This window comes from Rhizophagus irregularis, chromosome 28 (genome assembly GCF_026210795.1).
Source record: "Rhizophagus irregularis chromosome 28, complete sequence".
NCBI classification, from domain to species: Eukaryota; Fungi; Glomeromycota; class Glomeromycetes; order Glomerales; family Glomeraceae; genus Rhizophagus; species Rhizophagus irregularis.
The window spans coordinates 2150803-2168483 of record NC_089456.1 but is presented as its reverse complement, the minus strand read 5'-3'; the positions used below and the strand labels follow the sequence as shown (position 1 = coordinate 2168483).

General features: G+C 25.1%; 6 protein-coding genes across 6 annotated transcripts; 3 read left to right on the top strand and 3 right to left on the bottom strand.

Moving 5' to 3' along the window:
- Nucleotides 1-809: 809 nt before the first annotated feature.
- OCT59_019111 (uncharacterized protein) lies at nt 810-2303 on the bottom strand (the record flags this gene model as incomplete). Its single annotated transcript, XM_066135812.1, has 1 exon — nt 810-2303. The coding sequence occupies one exon, from the start codon at nt 2301-2303 to the stop codon at nt 810-812; it is 1494 nt and encodes a 497-aa protein (XP_066005068.1).
- Nucleotides 2304-5579: 3276 nt separating this feature from the next.
- Nucleotides 5580-7256, top strand: OCT59_019110 (uncharacterized protein; the record flags this gene model as incomplete). The annotated part of the gene is made up of 5 exons (XM_066135811.1): nt 5580-6098; nt 6193-6310; nt 6749-7069; nt 7146-7166; nt 7243-7256. The coding sequence occupies 5 exons, from the start codon at nt 5580-5582 to the stop codon at nt 7254-7256; spliced, it is 993 nt and encodes a 330-aa protein (XP_066005067.1).
- Nucleotides 7257-8093: 837 nt separating this feature from the next.
- Nucleotides 8094-9702, bottom strand: OCT59_019109 (uncharacterized protein). The gene has a single exon (XM_025328687.2). The coding sequence runs from the start codon at nt 9674-9676 to the stop codon at nt 8162-8164; it is 1515 nt and encodes a 504-aa protein (XP_025165472.2). The 5' UTR covers nt 9677-9702; the 3' UTR covers nt 8094-8161.
- Nucleotides 9703-9784: 82 nt separating this feature from the next.
- Nucleotides 9785-10254, top strand: OCT59_019108 (uncharacterized protein; the record flags this gene model as incomplete). The annotated part of the gene is made up of 2 exons (XM_066135810.1): nt 9785-9800; nt 9950-10254. The coding sequence occupies 2 exons, from the start codon at nt 9785-9787 to the stop codon at nt 10252-10254; spliced, it is 321 nt and encodes a 106-aa protein (XP_066005066.1).
- An 852-nt stretch (nt 10255-11106) lies between these two features.
- On the bottom strand, nt 11107-12675 carry OCT59_019107 (uncharacterized protein; the record flags this gene model as incomplete). Its single annotated transcript, XM_025332910.1, has 1 exon — nt 11107-12675. The coding sequence occupies one exon, from the start codon at nt 12673-12675 to the stop codon at nt 11107-11109; it is 1569 nt and encodes a 522-aa protein (XP_025165471.1).
- Nucleotides 12676-16206: 3531 nt separating this feature from the next.
- OCT59_019106 (uncharacterized protein) lies at nt 16207-17457 on the top strand (the record flags this gene model as incomplete). Its single annotated transcript, XM_066135809.1, has 3 exons — nt 16207-16449; nt 17333-17345; nt 17423-17457. 3 exons carry the CDS (start codon nt 16207-16209, stop codon nt 17455-17457), a joined length of 291 nt encoding a protein of 96 aa, XP_066005065.1.
- Nucleotides 17458-17681: the final 224 nt, after the last annotated feature.

Sequence of the window (17681 nt, the reverse complement as noted above, 5' to 3'; positions counted from 1 at the left end):
GGGCTCATTGGCTCGAAATTAGCTCAAATTTATGCAAAAAATAATCCAAATTTAAGCCAATCTAGAGCCAATTATATATGGATGAGGCCCATTTGGTACAAATGTATACAAAAACTATTTGCTGGGATTGCGTACAACATATTTAAATAATTAGGCGCAGTTTTATTTATAATAAAATTCATGAAATTATCAGTTTCATACGTAATTAGATCTTAATTAGATCTTTTTTTAACATATGATACCCGAATTTTGAACTCGCATATTATACAAATTATGTTATTAAGAGATAAAATGCAAGAAAAAAGAATTCTAGCTTTTTTTTGCAATTTTATCTAATAAAATTGTTACTATGTCATTATTATTTCTACAATACAATTCTCAAGATATTTATAATAAATACTCCCTAGTATAAATCAATTTACCCTACTTAAAAGCTGAACTATACCCAGCAGGTATTTTGTATGGAACATACTGATGTTGACCATAATAGTCTAATTCTAACAGAATTTAATACAGGTTAATAACTATGAAGAATTTAGTATACTAGGGATGCTAGTTACTCTTATTGGTACTGGTACTGATGTAAACAATATTTAATTGATAATTCTAGACGTCCAAAAGCTCAAACATAATTGTGGAACTTTTACCGATTTCAAAATTTATAAAATAATAAAATTTCTCAATAATATCAATTTATAGTAATACTAAATAATGAATATTTACTCTTAAATAAATAAATTTATAAAATAACTTTATTTAAAAAAAATGAATGTTTCTATTTTAATTACAACAATATTACAACTTAATAATTAATCAATATTCATTACAAAATTATTAATGTCAATGAACAATTCATTATATCTTTGAACTTTAATATTGTGTAATTTAAATTCCTTCACTTCATCTTTCAATTTAGACAAATCCCCATTCTTACCATTATATCCTAAATGCTTAACTCTTTTATTCTTCATAATATATTCTTTTATACAGGGTAAAATATTTTGACCTTCTATATTATTAATTAACAATTTCTCAAAGAAAGTATCTTGAGAATTTTTTAAGAAAATTTCAAAATCATTTTCTTTAATGTGAAGAATCAAATTTAAATATTCTAATTTAGAAGGAAGGATTTGTCCTAAATTTTGTAATATAATTGAACTACATTCATTATTACCATATGATGATGTACTCATTGTAAGATAATTGAGATTTTGTTTAACATTTTCAATTAAATTGAATATTAAAGAATTGATCTGATTTTTAATTTTATATAAATTAAAAAACCTGATATTTTTACAATATTCTGGAACCAATTCTAATAATTGTTGTTTTAATAACAATGATAAATTAAAATTAGAATTAAGACCGAAATTTTCTAAATAATCTCCAGATTTTTGTAATAATAGTTTTAGCAAATCAAATTGTAATTTCTCGCTTATAAATAAAGTTTTTAATTTAAATGGTTTAGTTAAATTAATAATTTGAGCAAAACCATTATCTAAAGAATAACAATAAATGATTTGAACAGATTTTAAAGCATTTAAATTTTCAAATACTTTAACTAAATTATCTACACCTTTAAAGTCAACATAATAGAAAATGATTGTATTTAAGGTATTTGAACAATTAGATAACAATAACGATTGATATAAGGATAAATTATTATAACGTAACAATATCTTTTTAGTATTTTGATGTAAATTGACCAATTGTGATATACGATTTTTAATCAGTGTATTTTCGTTATAATTTGAAATAAAAAGTTTTAAATTTCCAATATTATGAATAAAATTAGGATTTTGTAAAATTAACCCTAAAACGTTATCACAATATGTATTGTAATAAGTATCAATTTCAAGAGTATATAAATTTACTTCATTTTCAATAAACATTTTAAATAACGACATACAAATTATTTCCCTAAAATTATCTTGAAAAAAATATTTACTTCCGAGTTTTGAAGTTCCTTCAAGCCACCACTCCCCAACTGAAGAAATAACCTTGTATATATTCATATATTTTAAAAAACTAGGATAATTGAATAATGGATTATCATTAATTTTATATTCGTTTAATTTTGTTTTTAAATCATCATTTAAATTATGTAAATAAATTTTAATAAAATTATAATTTTTAGTAGGAATTGAAAAAGGATTTTCCCATAATAATGGAATCGTTAAACGACACCATAATCTGTTAACTAAAACACATGAATATAAGGTTGAATAATCATCCTGAAAATATTTTATGATATCAAATATTAATTCAGGTAAATCTCCTGAAAATATTTTTGAACAAGACATATCGTAATTTAAAGTGAATAATTGGAAAGTATTAATTTTTATTATTTTGAATTGGGCAAATTAATATTGTCGCACAATTCATGTAAGTATCGCGCAATTCGTTTTATTAATTGCAACATGTTTAATAACTAGGCGCAGTTTTATTTAAAATTACTGCATTCGACTTAGAATGCATTTACCGCCTCATATGCAGATCACTGCAGATCTATTTTTTTTTACACTTTTTTGTACGACTGGAATATCTTTGAATTCTAAAATTATATTAGGCTAATAAAATTTTACATGTTTATAATAAGAAAATAGAATATAAGAGAAAAAAGAAAATATTTCTTTTTTTATTTTTTTAATTTCCTTCTAATAAAAATTTTCATGTCATTACTGAATAGTATCATAACGCTCAAAATATTCACAATAAATGAGACTTATTTTTAAAAAAATCGAGAAAATAAAAATTTATGGATACAAGAAAACTCATTAAAATTATAAAAAAGTTCACGAATTTTACCACCAAAGTTAAGATACAAGCATTCAAACTTACAAATTAAATTTAACATAAAAAAATAAAAAATAAAAGTATCTCTTTGCCTAAAAAAAAAATTCCGTTTTATACTTACAAGTTACAATGTTAATAAAAAATAAAAATAAAGTAAAAAATTGCCATATTTACTTTTAAATTCATAATTCATGTTTTATAGTCATTAAAATAATGACATGTTTGCAGTTTTTGTTTAGCAACATTTGCTCGTAATAGACTCATTAACGTTTAATTAGTTACCATATAGCACGGACTAAAATATTCAGGATATAAATAGGACCCCGAACAATACTAATATAGGTAGGAGCTGAAGATGCGTCGTCATCTTAGTAGCTCTCAATATGTTAGAATTTGGGAATGCGTACAATTATCAAAAAATTTTGATAAGGTTAGAATTTGATTTTGCGTAATTTTGATTGGATTTTAGGATGGTAAGATGTTGGATTTGCTTATTTTTGGTATATTTTTGGAAATAAAAAATAATAATTAATTTTATTTAACGATCATCTTAAAATAAATTTTTTTTTTTTTCGAAAAAAAATCTTTTCTGTATTGCATACATAATGTTTCATTGGAAATATGGTAAAGAGTGATTGGCTAACATAAATACGTTACTCATATTGTTAATGCAAAAAAAGTAGTATGTATATGTGAAAAAGGAATCAAATTAAACCACAGGTATGAAGAAGATTATTTAAATAGACATGTAGCATGTTCAAGATGTAAAGCAGACGAAGACAGAGAACAATTTGATACAACTAATAAAAGAGCCAATTAAAATTTTAAAAACTGACTTGAAGTTAGAGGATTAAAATGCGTATTTTGTAAAAATTTCAGGGGTTAGGAGCTATAAATGCGTACTGATCATAGTCAAAAGTGCTGCGTACAGCTAATAGTAAATTTTTTTTTCTGGACCTTACCTATATCAGTATTGTTCGGGGTCCTATATAAATCACTTACCCTATTTAAAAAATTGAATTATACCCGGATCAGCTTTTATCACAGGTGTACTATTCGAACTTGATTACTACCATATAGCACCGACTAAAAGACCCTATTCCTCATGCATTATCCTAATAACGTTCAAATCTCAAAAGGTGGCCAATAAATTTTGTTTGTAGAATGATCAAATATGTATCACCAAAAATGTAGGTCGTTTTGGTCGAGTAGACAAAAATACTGACAAAGATAAACAATACCATAACTATTGGTTGCCTAATGTTTATCGATCAAACCAACTCAAAATTGGTGGTGATCACAGTAATTGGTTAGAATATAGCTTCTATTCGATGTAATCAGATTATATGTTTTGTTACACTTACAGTATAATCGAAGTATAAAAATATAAGAAATTCAAAACATCATTAAAATAATTACGGTAGAAGCTTTATCCGTAACTTTTAAAGTATTTTATAGTTTATAGTATAATTTATCTAAAATTAATAGGATCCAATTGTAATAAATAAGTTTAAGAAATATCATATGTAAAAACTACTAGTTCATGATGGCGAACCATAATATTTAATTTATATATTATAGTATATAATACATAAATAATTTTTATAATTTATTATGCACCTTTTTTTTATATCAAAAATCGATAATTTGCTAGTAACTCTTACTCATTTTTTTTCTATTTAGCTTGTTAGAAAATTAATATATTATTTGTTTTCCAAAACGTAATACTACTGTCTTACTTGTTACTAGTATTTATGTAAGTACAGTACATATATATTTTTTTATGTCATGATAATATAGTGCAAAACTGCAAATAATAATTAGAGCAGTGAGCTTAATAAATAATTATTCGTTTTTCTTCATTTTTTTTTCTTTAGGTTCGATCAGAAATCTGCATATGATACAGAAGTAACTCAGAATTTTTACCTTCTTTTTTAGCAATAATTGATTACTAATCAGTTTATCTTTCAATTAATACCTTAAATTTTATTTTTTCAGAACATTAAATCTAGTTGTTAAAACTTAGTCATATTTTACAGTATCTTTGAGCGTAACTACTTTTGACGTTATTAAATTATTATATTTTTGAATTTTAAGAAAATATTTATTATATCATTAAATACCAAAATTGTTTTAAAAATAAAATTTCATGTTATTAAAAAAAATGATGTTAAAAATAGATGGAAATTCTAATAATTTATTGTTCTGTCATAATAATTATTTTATTTATTTACAAAAAGATTAAAATTATTAACTACTTTAATGATGAATTATATTATAACTGAAAAATTCATTTGTTAATACGAATTTCCTTTATATAATAATGGTAAAATGTTTCTTTTAGTTTTATATAGATTTAAAACAAACTAATTGGATAATACATTTTTTAATCTAACAATTTTAACGCGATTCTAATTATCATAATTTTTAATACACGTAATGATATTGATTGACTACTATATTTTTCAAAATTTCAATAAAGTACCTATATACTGTAGTATAATTGTACTAACAAATAATATTGATCGACAAAGCTTTTTTTTTTTGTGAAACAAGTATTTATAGTTTGGGATTTATAACAAAGGAAATTTCTTACTTAAATGATCTGTGATTTTTGTGATCATCAGCTGACTTCTTGAACGCTTTATTGTTTGACCTAAATAAAAATAAAATTTTGTCAATCGCTGCTGTAATACGTTTTAAATAGTCCTCTTTTTTTTTTAAAAAAAAAACTTTTTTATTCTGGCTAGACATAAAATTGAAGTTACATTTATTAATCCAATATGGAAGAATTTATGATTACAGATAATATATTTGAGCAAATAAAAGATTTTAACCATGAAGAACTATCTGAAGAACAAAGTTTGTTAATTGATAAGTTAATATTAAATGAAGAATTAAAAGAACGTTATAAAGAAAATGGTTTATGCGAAGAATGTAAGCAACCTAGAGCTTCTATTTTTTGGTGTCAATGTAAATTTCAACAAAATTTCAAAAATTGGACTAGTGGAAATAATGAAGTTGACAAGTTTATTCAAAAAGTACAACTTAAAGCTAAAGATTATCGAGAAGTTATAGAATGGATTGAATATGATAGATTTGAAAATGTTGAATACTTGGCAAAAGGAGGATTTGGAACTATTTATAAAGCAATTTGGAAAGATGGATGGATAGAAAGTTGGGATTTTGAGAATAATAAATGGATAAGAAGTAAACATTATTGTAGGGAATATAAGAATTTTCCAGTTGTTTTAAAATGTTTACATAATTCTCAAGATATTACATCCGATTTTTTAAGAGAAGTAAGTTACTTATTTTGTATATAATTTCAAGATATTGTCCTATTATAAATGTTAAACTATTTATTAATTATTATTATTATGGATTCTTTTTTAGATTGAAACACATATGATTTTGTCAGAACATATAATTTCTAGTATAGCATGGTGTTATGGCATTACTAAAGATCCAGAATCTAGAGATTTTATGATAGTAATGGGATATGCAAAAGATGGTAGTTTAAGACAACATTTAAATATTAATTTTAATTCAACAAATTGGAATAAAAAGTTGGATATTTTATTTATAATTGCACTAGGCCTCAATGATATTCATCAAAAAGGATTAATTCATCGTGATTTTCATTGTGGTAATATATTAAATGACAGCGAATCTTTTATTATTACTGATTTAGGCTTATGTCGACCAGCAAATGTAAAATCATCTCAAAATGAATGTAATGAACTATATGGAGTATTACCCTATGTAGCACCAGAAGTTTTAAGAGGAAAAGGATACACTCAAGAAAGCGATATTTATGGTTTTGGAATTATTGCATATGAAGTCTGTACAGGGCTTCCTCCTTATCATGATATTACTCATGATAAATTCTTAGCTATTAGCATTTGTCAAGGACTTAGGCCAAAATCAAATTATAAAATTCCTCAATTAGTTTTAAACATAATTAAACAATGTTGGGATGCTGATCCTTTAAAACGACCTAAAGCAAATGAATTACATGAATTATTATATGGTTTATATTCTTCAAGTGAATATTATAGTGATCGTGAAATCAATAAGCAAATTGAAGAAGCAGATAAAATTAATGAGAAGTTAACTTCTTCTTCATTATTATATACTGGTCCTACTCTTTCATATACTACAAATCGTCAAGCAATTTACACAAGTAGGCTTTTAGATTTTAAAAATCTTCCAGAACCAAAAAATGCTATTGATAACAAGGATGATGATAATTCATTTGGAGAATATTCAGGTAATTAATTTCCTAATTTACTTTACAAAAGCATTTTTTAAATATTTTATTTGATATATATAATTATTTTTTTTAGATTTTACTAAACTAGATTTAGGTACTTATATTCATTAACCTTTTATATGATTTATTTTATTAATAATATTATTTAATAATTTATTTTTTACATATAGATAAAAGCAGCTGAATAAAAGAAAGGAAGGGTATAAATTTCTTTATTATTTACCATTTATTTTCTTCAACATTACTACAGATGATATTTTATTGGAATGTATTTTTTATGATTAAATAAAGTATTATTATTTATAAAATTATATCAAAAATAAATAGAATAAATTGTATGTAATATGTTATAAAATTGCAACAAAGTAAAAAATTACATTGTATTTTATGTTAATCTTTAATATTGTAAAGTTATCCAACTCAAAGGGAGGTCAAAACCTATTATGGCCCGGCCCAGATTTTTAGTTCGGGTTGGATCATATTTGAATCAATCAACAAATATTTTTGTGGTGTAAATATTTTGAAAGAGTAATATTATAAGAATTGTTTATATATTGTAAATAGTAAAAAAAAATTATTAAAATTATTGGTTTTATATTGGGATATTCTGTCTAATAATTTTTATATCTTTATGTCTATTCAAAATAAAATATAAATTTGACTTAAATTATATATTTACAGTTAACTCACGGATCACGAATTAATGATGCAAATACAGTGATACTAAAAGGTTTCGCTCTCAAAACCTTTTTATCACTGTTATTAGTCATAAAGGTAAACTCAAAATATAAGACGTAATACGATATGGCGAATTAACAAAATAACTGAACTCAAATATGGAAATGTAATGAAAAAAAAATTGTTTATTTAATATTTAATAGTTAGATTCTTTATTAATCAAATCGGTCCACTAAGATCAACATTCTCCCCAATTATGCGGAGGACAGATTGCGTGAGAATTGAATATTTACATGGTAGATAAATTGCAAAGTATAAAATAAAACTTGTCAAATTATAGTGTAAACTAATAAAAATTTTATTTATAATGATGAATGTTAATATATAATAATTTAAATCACTATCAAATAATTAATAAAGTTCCTTCATATAATTATAAGAATAAATAAATATGGCATAATAATATTGTAGTTTAATATTATATAACTCAAATTCCTTTGCTTCATTTTCAAAACGACATAATTCACCATTATTAGAATTCCTTATAGCCAAATATTTGACTCTTTTTTCCTTCATAATAAATTCCTTTATACAATGTAAAATATCATCACTACCTTTTTGATTTATTAACAATTTCTTAATAAAAGTTCCTTGAGAATTTCTTAAGAAAATTTTAAAATCATTTACTTTAAAGTAGAGAACTAAATTTAAATATTCTAATTTAGGAGGAAGGATTTGTCCTAAATTTTGTAATAATATTGAATTAGATTCGATATTACCATTTTGATAATCTACACCGATCGAAAGATAATTAAGATTTTGTTTAATATTTTCAATTAAATTGAATATTAGAGAAGTAAAATGATTTTCAAATCCATATATATCAAGAAATTTGATATTTTTACAATATTTTGTAATTAATTCTAATAATCTTTGTTCATCATAATTAAGTTCACATTCAAAATTCTCTAAATAATCACCAGATTTTTGTAACAATAATGGTAATAATTCAATTCGTAATTTCTCATTTGTAAATAAAGATTTTAATTTAAATGGTTTAGGTAAATTAATAATTTTTTGAATAAAACTATTTAAAGAATAACAAAAAAAAATATGAACAGATTCTAAAACATTTAATTGTTCAAATATTTTATCTAAATTATTTATACGATTAAAATTGATATAATAGAAAACGATTGTATTCAAGGTATTCGAACAATTAGATTCTTTCGATAATAATAATGATTGATATAAAAGAAAGGTATTGGTATTATAAATGAAGGATATTTTTTTGAGATTTTGGTTTGAATTAATTATTTGTGTTACACGATTTAAAATCTTAGAACCAGAACTTGAAATAGAAAATTTTAAATTTCTAATATTATTACTAATGAAATTTGGATTTTGTAAAATTATCTCAAGAACATGTTCAATATATGTAACATAATTTGTGTTGGAGGCCTCAAGATCAAGGGTATGTAAATTTACTTCATTTTCAATAAATAATTTAATTAATGACATATTAATAAAATTTTTAAATTCAAATACTAAATCTATATTTAAGGTTATATCATTAGCTTTTAACCACATATCAATAGAAGTATTAATTTTATTTATGTTTAAATATCTTATAAAACTAGGATAATTGAAAAGTGTATTTGAAGTTAACAAAGAATCAATAATTTGGTATTTACTTAATGTTGCTTTTAAATATTTATTCAAATTATATAAGTAAACTTTAATAAAATTGTAATTTCCAGTAGTGATTGAAAATGGATTTTCCCATAATAATGGAATTGCTAAACGACACCATAGTTTATTAACTAAAATACATGAATGTAAGGTTAAATAATCATTCTGAAAATGTTCGATGATTTCATATATTAGTTCAGGTAAATCCCCCGAAAATATTTTCGAACTTGACATATTGTAAACGAAAAGAAGAATAAGGGTGTATCATTTTATTATAAGACCAAACTAAGTAAATTTATATATAATTTTCGGAGTAATGATTCCGATATTGTCGCACAAACAATGTCAATAATAAATTGTGTGTAACATTCTTTAATAATTAGGCGCAATTAGTAATACAAACAAAATGACATACGCAGTAGTCAGCCAGTAACTAACATTTTGCTATCGGAATTAAAAAATTGTTTGTAACGCCATGATGATCGCACCAAATTATACGTAAACTAGCTCATCGAACATCACCAGCTACAGAAATAAAAACAGAACATGGAGAAAAGGATGATGACACAGATTTACCGGCTGGTCTTCCTCTAGATCAAAAGGATCTTTGTTATTTACTGAGAATAACATTCTTTCGAGAACGTGCTGCAGCAAGAGAACGAGAGCGTCAGAGAGAAGAGGAAGAACGAGCAAATCGTAGAGCTAAAGCTGAAAAAGTTCACATGGAAGGGAAAATAGAAAGAGAACGTGAGAGAGAAAGAAAGCCGATAGAGATCGAGATCGGCAATATGGACATTATCATCATCCAGTAAATTTTATTCCTGCAAGAGAATTAAGACGCGAATCTTGTATTTTAGACGATAAAGAAGAGGAACAACGCAGACAAGCTAAAAGAAAAACTGAAACGGAAATGGCTTTATTAATTTTCGCCCCTACTTCCATTGTTTCTGGATGGTGAACCGGGTCCGATTGATCAACAACTGGAATTTTTTTTTAAATTAAAAATACCCTCTATATTATTAAATGATTTTTAAATATTATATAAGTATAAGATAGTAGAATATCAGCAAATTGTTTATGTTCATACTAATACAATAATGGCCGATAATAAAACTGGTGATAATTTATGTTCTGTTTTTTAATAATAAAGGGTTTAAAAATATTCCTTATAATTTTACGATTAATGGAATTTAAAGCTTCTTCGCCTATTTCCTTCATTTTATGTACTTACATAAATTAATTTAGAATATTTTATTTCTATTTGTACACGGGGTGTTTGAAATTTACCCAGTATCACCACATACCCCACGTGATTTTGTGACGTCTGAATTTTAATTGGCGCAATGTTATTTCACACGTTTATCTTAGGAAAAAAAATCGAATAAAAAGTAAAACTTAACATATTAATCATTTTATTACTTTTACAATAAATACACTTCAAAATAACCCTTTTACACTTTATTAAATTTAATTTTAATAAATAAATAAATATTATTTTAAGTACACTATTGTAAAAAAAGCTAATAATTACTCCATAAAAAATTTAATAAAAATCAATATCTAAGGTAATCCCACACCTGCTAACAATTTTACTTAATCTCCAAAGGCTTGTTATTTAAAGATTAATGCTCAAATATGATAATTTTAAATTAACTAATAAATAATCAATCAATTTTCAATACAAAATTACCCCTTGCTTCAACCATCTTGTTGCTACAATAATTTTGCACTTCAATATTATACAATTCAAATTCCTCCACTTCATCTTTCAAATACAACAAATCCATTCTATTATATGATGATTCTCCACTAATAACAGCCAAATACTTAACACATTTCTTTTTCATAATATAATGTCTCAAATATGGTAATAATACTAAAATGTTATCACCTCCCCTACTATAGATCGATAATTTTTTAATAAAAGTATTTTGAATACTTTTTAAGAATTCTTCAAAATCCCTTACTTTAATGTTAAGACACAAATCTAAATGCTCTAATTTAGAAGATAAAGATTTTCCTAAATTTTGTAATATGATTGAACTACACCCATCAAATCTAATATCATTAACTTTAGCTGGTAATCCGATATTTAGATATTTAAGATTTTGTTTAATATTTTCAATTAAATTGAATATTGGATAAGTAACCCCATTTTGAAATTCTAATAAATCAAGTAATTTGATATTTTTACAATATTTTGCAACTAATTCAAGTAATTGTTGTTTTAATGACAAATCATCATAGCAAAAATAAGAAAAATTATACCCAAAATTTTCTAAATAATCGCCAGATTTTTGAAATAATAATTGTAACGAATTAATATTTAATATATCTTCCATATATAAAGATTTTAATTTAAATGGTTTGGATAAATTAGCAATTTGTTTATCCAAACTAGTGTTTATAGAACAATTAATCATATGAATAGATTCTAAAACATTTGCTTGTTCAATTAATTTACTTAAATTGATACTATCAAAATTGACGTTTAATAATACGATTATATTTAAAGTATTTGAATAATTAGATAAAAATAATAACTTAAAATAAGAAGAACACTCTTGATTGAATATAATTTTTTTCAGATTTCGATGTGTATTAATTGCTTGTAATATGCGATTCTTACATAGAGTTTCAATAATTACAGTACCATCTTTCCAAGCGAGAAAAGAAAGTTTTAAATTTTTAATATTGTGAAAAAAATCTATATTATGTAAAATTATTTCAAGAATATTATTTAAATAAGGATTAGAGAAAACCACAATTTCAAGAGTATGTAAGTTCTTTACATTTCTAATAAATGTTTCAATTAATAACATTTGAATTAATTTTATACCTTTAAGTCTTGAATGCAAAATTTTAGGGTTACGATTCCGAAACCAATATTCAGTAATATAAATAAACTGGCTTGTTTTTAAATATTTTATAAAACTAGGATAATTGAAAAGTGGATTCGAAGGTAATAAATTAACTTTTTTTTTATATCTATTATATTTATCTAATTTTGTTCTTAAATCATCGTCTAAATTATTAAAGTAAATATCAATAAATATGTAATCTAGAAAAGGAGTTGAAAATGGATCTTCCCATAATAAAGGAATCGCCAAACGACACCATAATTTATTAACTAAAATGCATGAATGTAAAGTTATTATATCATTCCGAAGAAAAGTTAAAATATCATATATTAATTCAGGTAAATCTCCTAAAAATAATTTTGAGCATGACATACTGTTAAGCGAAGAGAGAGAAAAGGGAGGACGGGAGGTATAAAAAATTTTTTATTGTTATGCCAAACTTGGGATAATTTATATCAATTTCGGAATGGTGATATTAATTTAAGGCTGTGTAATAGTTTTTTTCACATAATGGTGTAGTTAGCCGAAAATCGGAGCCGAATTCCTGATTGCCGATCATCAGGACCGGTTTAACCGCAGAAAATCTCCTGGAATTCCACAACGATCTGCGCCTGAACGGTGTAATGCCGTAGTATACCTAGTAAATTTATTAATTGTGGGGCGCAGTATTACATTTAGTCTTAGTGTATAAAATTTTAACTTATTTTTATTTTTATTTTAATTGGACCGAGAAGTCGTTAAACTAATAATCACATGGATTAAGGTAGTTGGTCCGTGATGACCTTAAACTATTAGTCACGAGATTTAAGGATAAATGAAGATCCGAAAGATACTAAATTGAATGAAATCAAGTGATCTGAGGTGTCAAGTGATTAATTTGTTGATCACTACGTTCATATTATAAATCATAATTCAGGAGTTCATGATGATCAAATGGATACAAAATTAAGATAATGGAAATACTTTAAAACAATGGAAATACTTTAATAATTTAAATCCATGAATCGAAATTATGAATTTAGTTACACAAAAACAAACATAAAAGGGCGTGAAGATCACCTTTTGGAAAAGGAGAAAATGGGACGAATTTTGTTATGAATTATTTATTTTATTATTTAATGTTATTAAACCAAGCATATTATTGTATTTATTTATATTATTAATAAAGAGTCATTTTGTTAATACCTGAGGTGGCAAACATAATTCTCTATGGGCTCAGGTGTTACAAGTGGTGCATGCTCCGAGAAAGGAAAAGTGATCATCCTCACATGATCACTACAGGTTACGAGTACAGGATCTCCGAGAAAGGAAAATGATCATCTCCACATGATCATTAGAAGTTACAAATAAAGGATCGACGAAGTTAAGGAATTATAAAATTAAAAGTTCTAAGTCTTGGTTAAAAAAGAATTTAAGGTGTATTAATGACAAATTTTAATAAAATAAAGTCAAATATTTTAAAGGATACGTAAAAATAATGGTTACCAATGTAAAAAGTATTAATTTGGGTAAGTATGACCATAAATGTATGAAGAAATAATGTTAAAAATTAAATTTTTGATCTAACTTGACCACCGGCTGATAAGTCAATGAAAAATTATTATTATAATAATTTTCATACATATGAACCAAATATGTATGGTAGTAATTGATTATCAAGGGAAATGCGAGGCTAATCAAGTTAGAAGGGGTTTTAATAGAATATTGTAAATAAGTTCCATGAATTAAGGATTAAAAATAATTTTTATAAATAATTGAGGTTAAGTTAAGGATAAAAAGTGTACCCAAAAGCCGACACTATAAATACGATGGTGGGGTAATTCTGTGTGAACTCAATTGAGGTTTTCTGTGTGATCAATTGAGAATAGTTCTGTGTGAACTTTTTCTGTGTGAACTCAATTGAGGTTTTCTGTGTGATCAATTGAGAATAGTTCTGTGTGAGCTTTTTCTGTGTGAACTCAATTGAGGTTTTCTGTGTGATCAATTGAGAATAGTTCTGTGTGAACTTTCAAAAACAATTCTGTGTGAGGGTACCCAAGAAAAATCATGATTAAAAAAAAAATTTATTAAAAATAATATTTGCTGGACAAATATGAGAAAATTACAGGAAAGAGATAAATCAAATATGGAATCACACTCCAACCTCAGGTTGGGAATTTTAAGGAAAAATATAAATTTATTTGTACAAACCTGTAAACTACCATACTCAGTAATGAACAAATGAGGTAAAGGCAAGCCCAGTATAGGTCAAATAAAATATAAAAGAAGGATAAAAAGTAAAAGACGTGAAAATTTTTAGAGAATTTTATTAAAAATGGAATGGTACCATGTTTGGAACGCTGAATATATAAACCATAAACAAGAACATGACCTAGGAGTGATAGAACCAGAGGAATGTATAGCATGTGAAATATGTAACCCAATAGAAAGAGAAGTATCAGCAGCATTCAAGAAATTTTGGGATGCTTTATTTAAATTCGAGGATACAATACTAATGTACAATAATGTAACACATAAAGAATTATTGAATTTATTAAGTATGGACAATAGAGAAAGGGAGGATACAATACATAAAGGAAAATGTAGGAATATAGTAAATAGAATAATTGAATCAATAAGGTACAGACAACAACCAAAAATGAAAGAAAAAGGTTTAAGGATAATAATTGTAGTAATTGTAAGGGATTGTATTGAAGGAAATTTAGAAAATGAAGTATTTGACCGGTTAATTGGATGTCCAGAAATAATGGAACATGGATATATTTTGGAAGATTGGGATGTTGAAAACAGATTTCAAAAATTTTGGGAATGGTATGATACAATATTAGAAAATAATATGAGAGTAGGTCGTATATTACCAGAAGTAATGGTAGCATTTAGAAAATTTCTATACATGGAGGAAAGTATAGCCAAATCAAGTGATTATGAAATATTTAATTTTTTGATAGGAATTGGATACAAGAAATTACCAGTACCATTTAAAGAATTAAAAGAGGAGCATAAACCAATGTGGGATAGATACATACTAAAAGTGAGACAAAAATTTATTGACACCAGACAATTTACAAAGGAACTTGAGGACCCAGAAAGTGCTAGTCCTGAAAGTTATGAATTAGAGGACAGTGATGGTAGTATTAGTGTTTCGATCCGGATAGAAACCGTTATCCGGATAAATTAAAAAAATTATCCGGTTTTTATCCGGATAATCCGGTTCGGATAAAAATCCGGATATATCCGGATAGAAACCGAAATCCGGATAAAAATTATACAATTTTTTTTTTGTAAATCAAGAAATTTATAGCATATATTAGATTTAATTCATAGCATAGATTTAATTAAATTCGTGGCATTTTGATTAATTTTGTGGCTTAAATGTGTGGCTTTGTTAATTAGTTTCGTGGCACCTATTTAAATAATTTCGTAGAATTTATTTAATTAATTTTGTGGCTTAAATTTATGGCTTTATTTAATTATTTTCGTGGCATTTGCTTAATTAATTTCGTAGTGTTTATTAGTTTAATATCATAGTATTTTCTTAATTAATTTTGTAATTAACTTCATTTATGTCTTTGTTTAATTATTTTCGTGGAATTTGTTTAATTATTTTCGTGGAATTTGTTTAATTAATTTCGTATTATTAATTTCATGGAATTTATTAAATTTGTAGCAATAAAATTTTGTAAAATTTTACAATATTAATCAGGTAAATTTATTATTTAGACCTATTGATTTATGACAATTATTATTTGTTTATTAAAACTTTTACAAATAAAATCACAGTTAATTCAGTTCTAACTTCTAAGCCATAATAAAGATTAATAAATACTGTACATTCCCTTGTTGAATTTTTCATAATTTCAATTAAAGTTTATTTTATTGAAAGCTAAAATAATTCACAAAATTATGGAAAATAACAATGATCAAGATTACATTATTACCTTAAGTGAAAATGAAGGTTCTAGTGATGAAATTGTTGAAATTACTCCAACACCACTAGCAAAGCAAAAAAGAGGACGTCCTGCAAAATTATCTAAAGCCCTTGGAAAACAAAAAATGACAAATACTACACTAGAATCAACAGATCGAGCACCAAATGATTCAAATCCCTTTAAACAAACTGCTGCAATAATTAAACCACAAACAAAAGTAAGTTGGGTATGGGATTATTTTATTAAAAAACAAAATGATAAAGGAGAAATACGTGCATATTGTCAGTTTTTATTAGATGATGGAGAAAAATGCTCAAAAAATTACAAATATGATGGGTCTACAGGAAATCTCAGTTACCATCTTGTTAAACATGGAATTATACCACCTCTAGAAAGCGGCATTATATCACCAATGCATACTCAATCTGCATCCAATAAAAATGGACAAAAAGAAAAAGAATTATCAACACTACGGTGGATTTTACTTACAACTCAACCATTATCAACCATAACTCAAAAGGCATATATTGAGCATATGTATATTATAGATCCACAATTTACAGTTCCTGGAGAAAAAAAATTAAGAATGATGATTGCTCGCAGTTATGGGTATAATAAAGAAAAATTGAAACTGCTTTTAAAAACTTCTCAATCAATATCTTTAACTACTGATTTGTGGTCTTCTCGTTCAAAACATGGATATTTAGGCTTAACAGCAACTTGGATCAATAAAAATTTTGAAATAATGGATGTTTTGCTTGAAATATCCTATTTTCCAACACCACATACTGCAAAAGCAATTACTGAAGGTATTAAAAATGCTATGCAAAAGTGGGAAATTGAAAATCTTGTTGTATCAATAACAACAGACAATGGAGCAAATGTAGTAGCTGCTATTCGAGATTTAACACCAATTAAAAGACTCTCATGTGCTGCTCATACTTTGCAGCTGGCAATTAGTAAAGGATTAAAAGTTGTAGAAAATTTGGTATCACGTACAAAACAACTAATAAATTTTTTTTCTACTCAAAAACAAATTGAACGATTGATTAAAGTGCAAAAAGAGATTGGTTATGAAGAACCATTACATTTAATACAAGATATATCTACTAGGTAAATATTTAATTCAATTTAATTATTTAATAAATTTTATCCTAATTTATATAATTATTGTTGTTTAATTACTTAAGGTGGAACTCTTCATATTTGGCATGGGATCGGCTGATTTTTCTTCAATATGCTGTGCTTCAACTTAGTGTAAACTTGTCTTGTTCTCTTATATCTGAAGAAAAAACTGATGGAATTAGATTAAAAAAAATTATGATAAAAGATAATGAATGGGAGTTATTAGATGAATTATGTAACATTTTGGCACCATTTGAGAAAGCTACACGAGATTTTTCTGGAAATACTTATGTTACATTAAGTCAAATGTTTCCTATTATTACA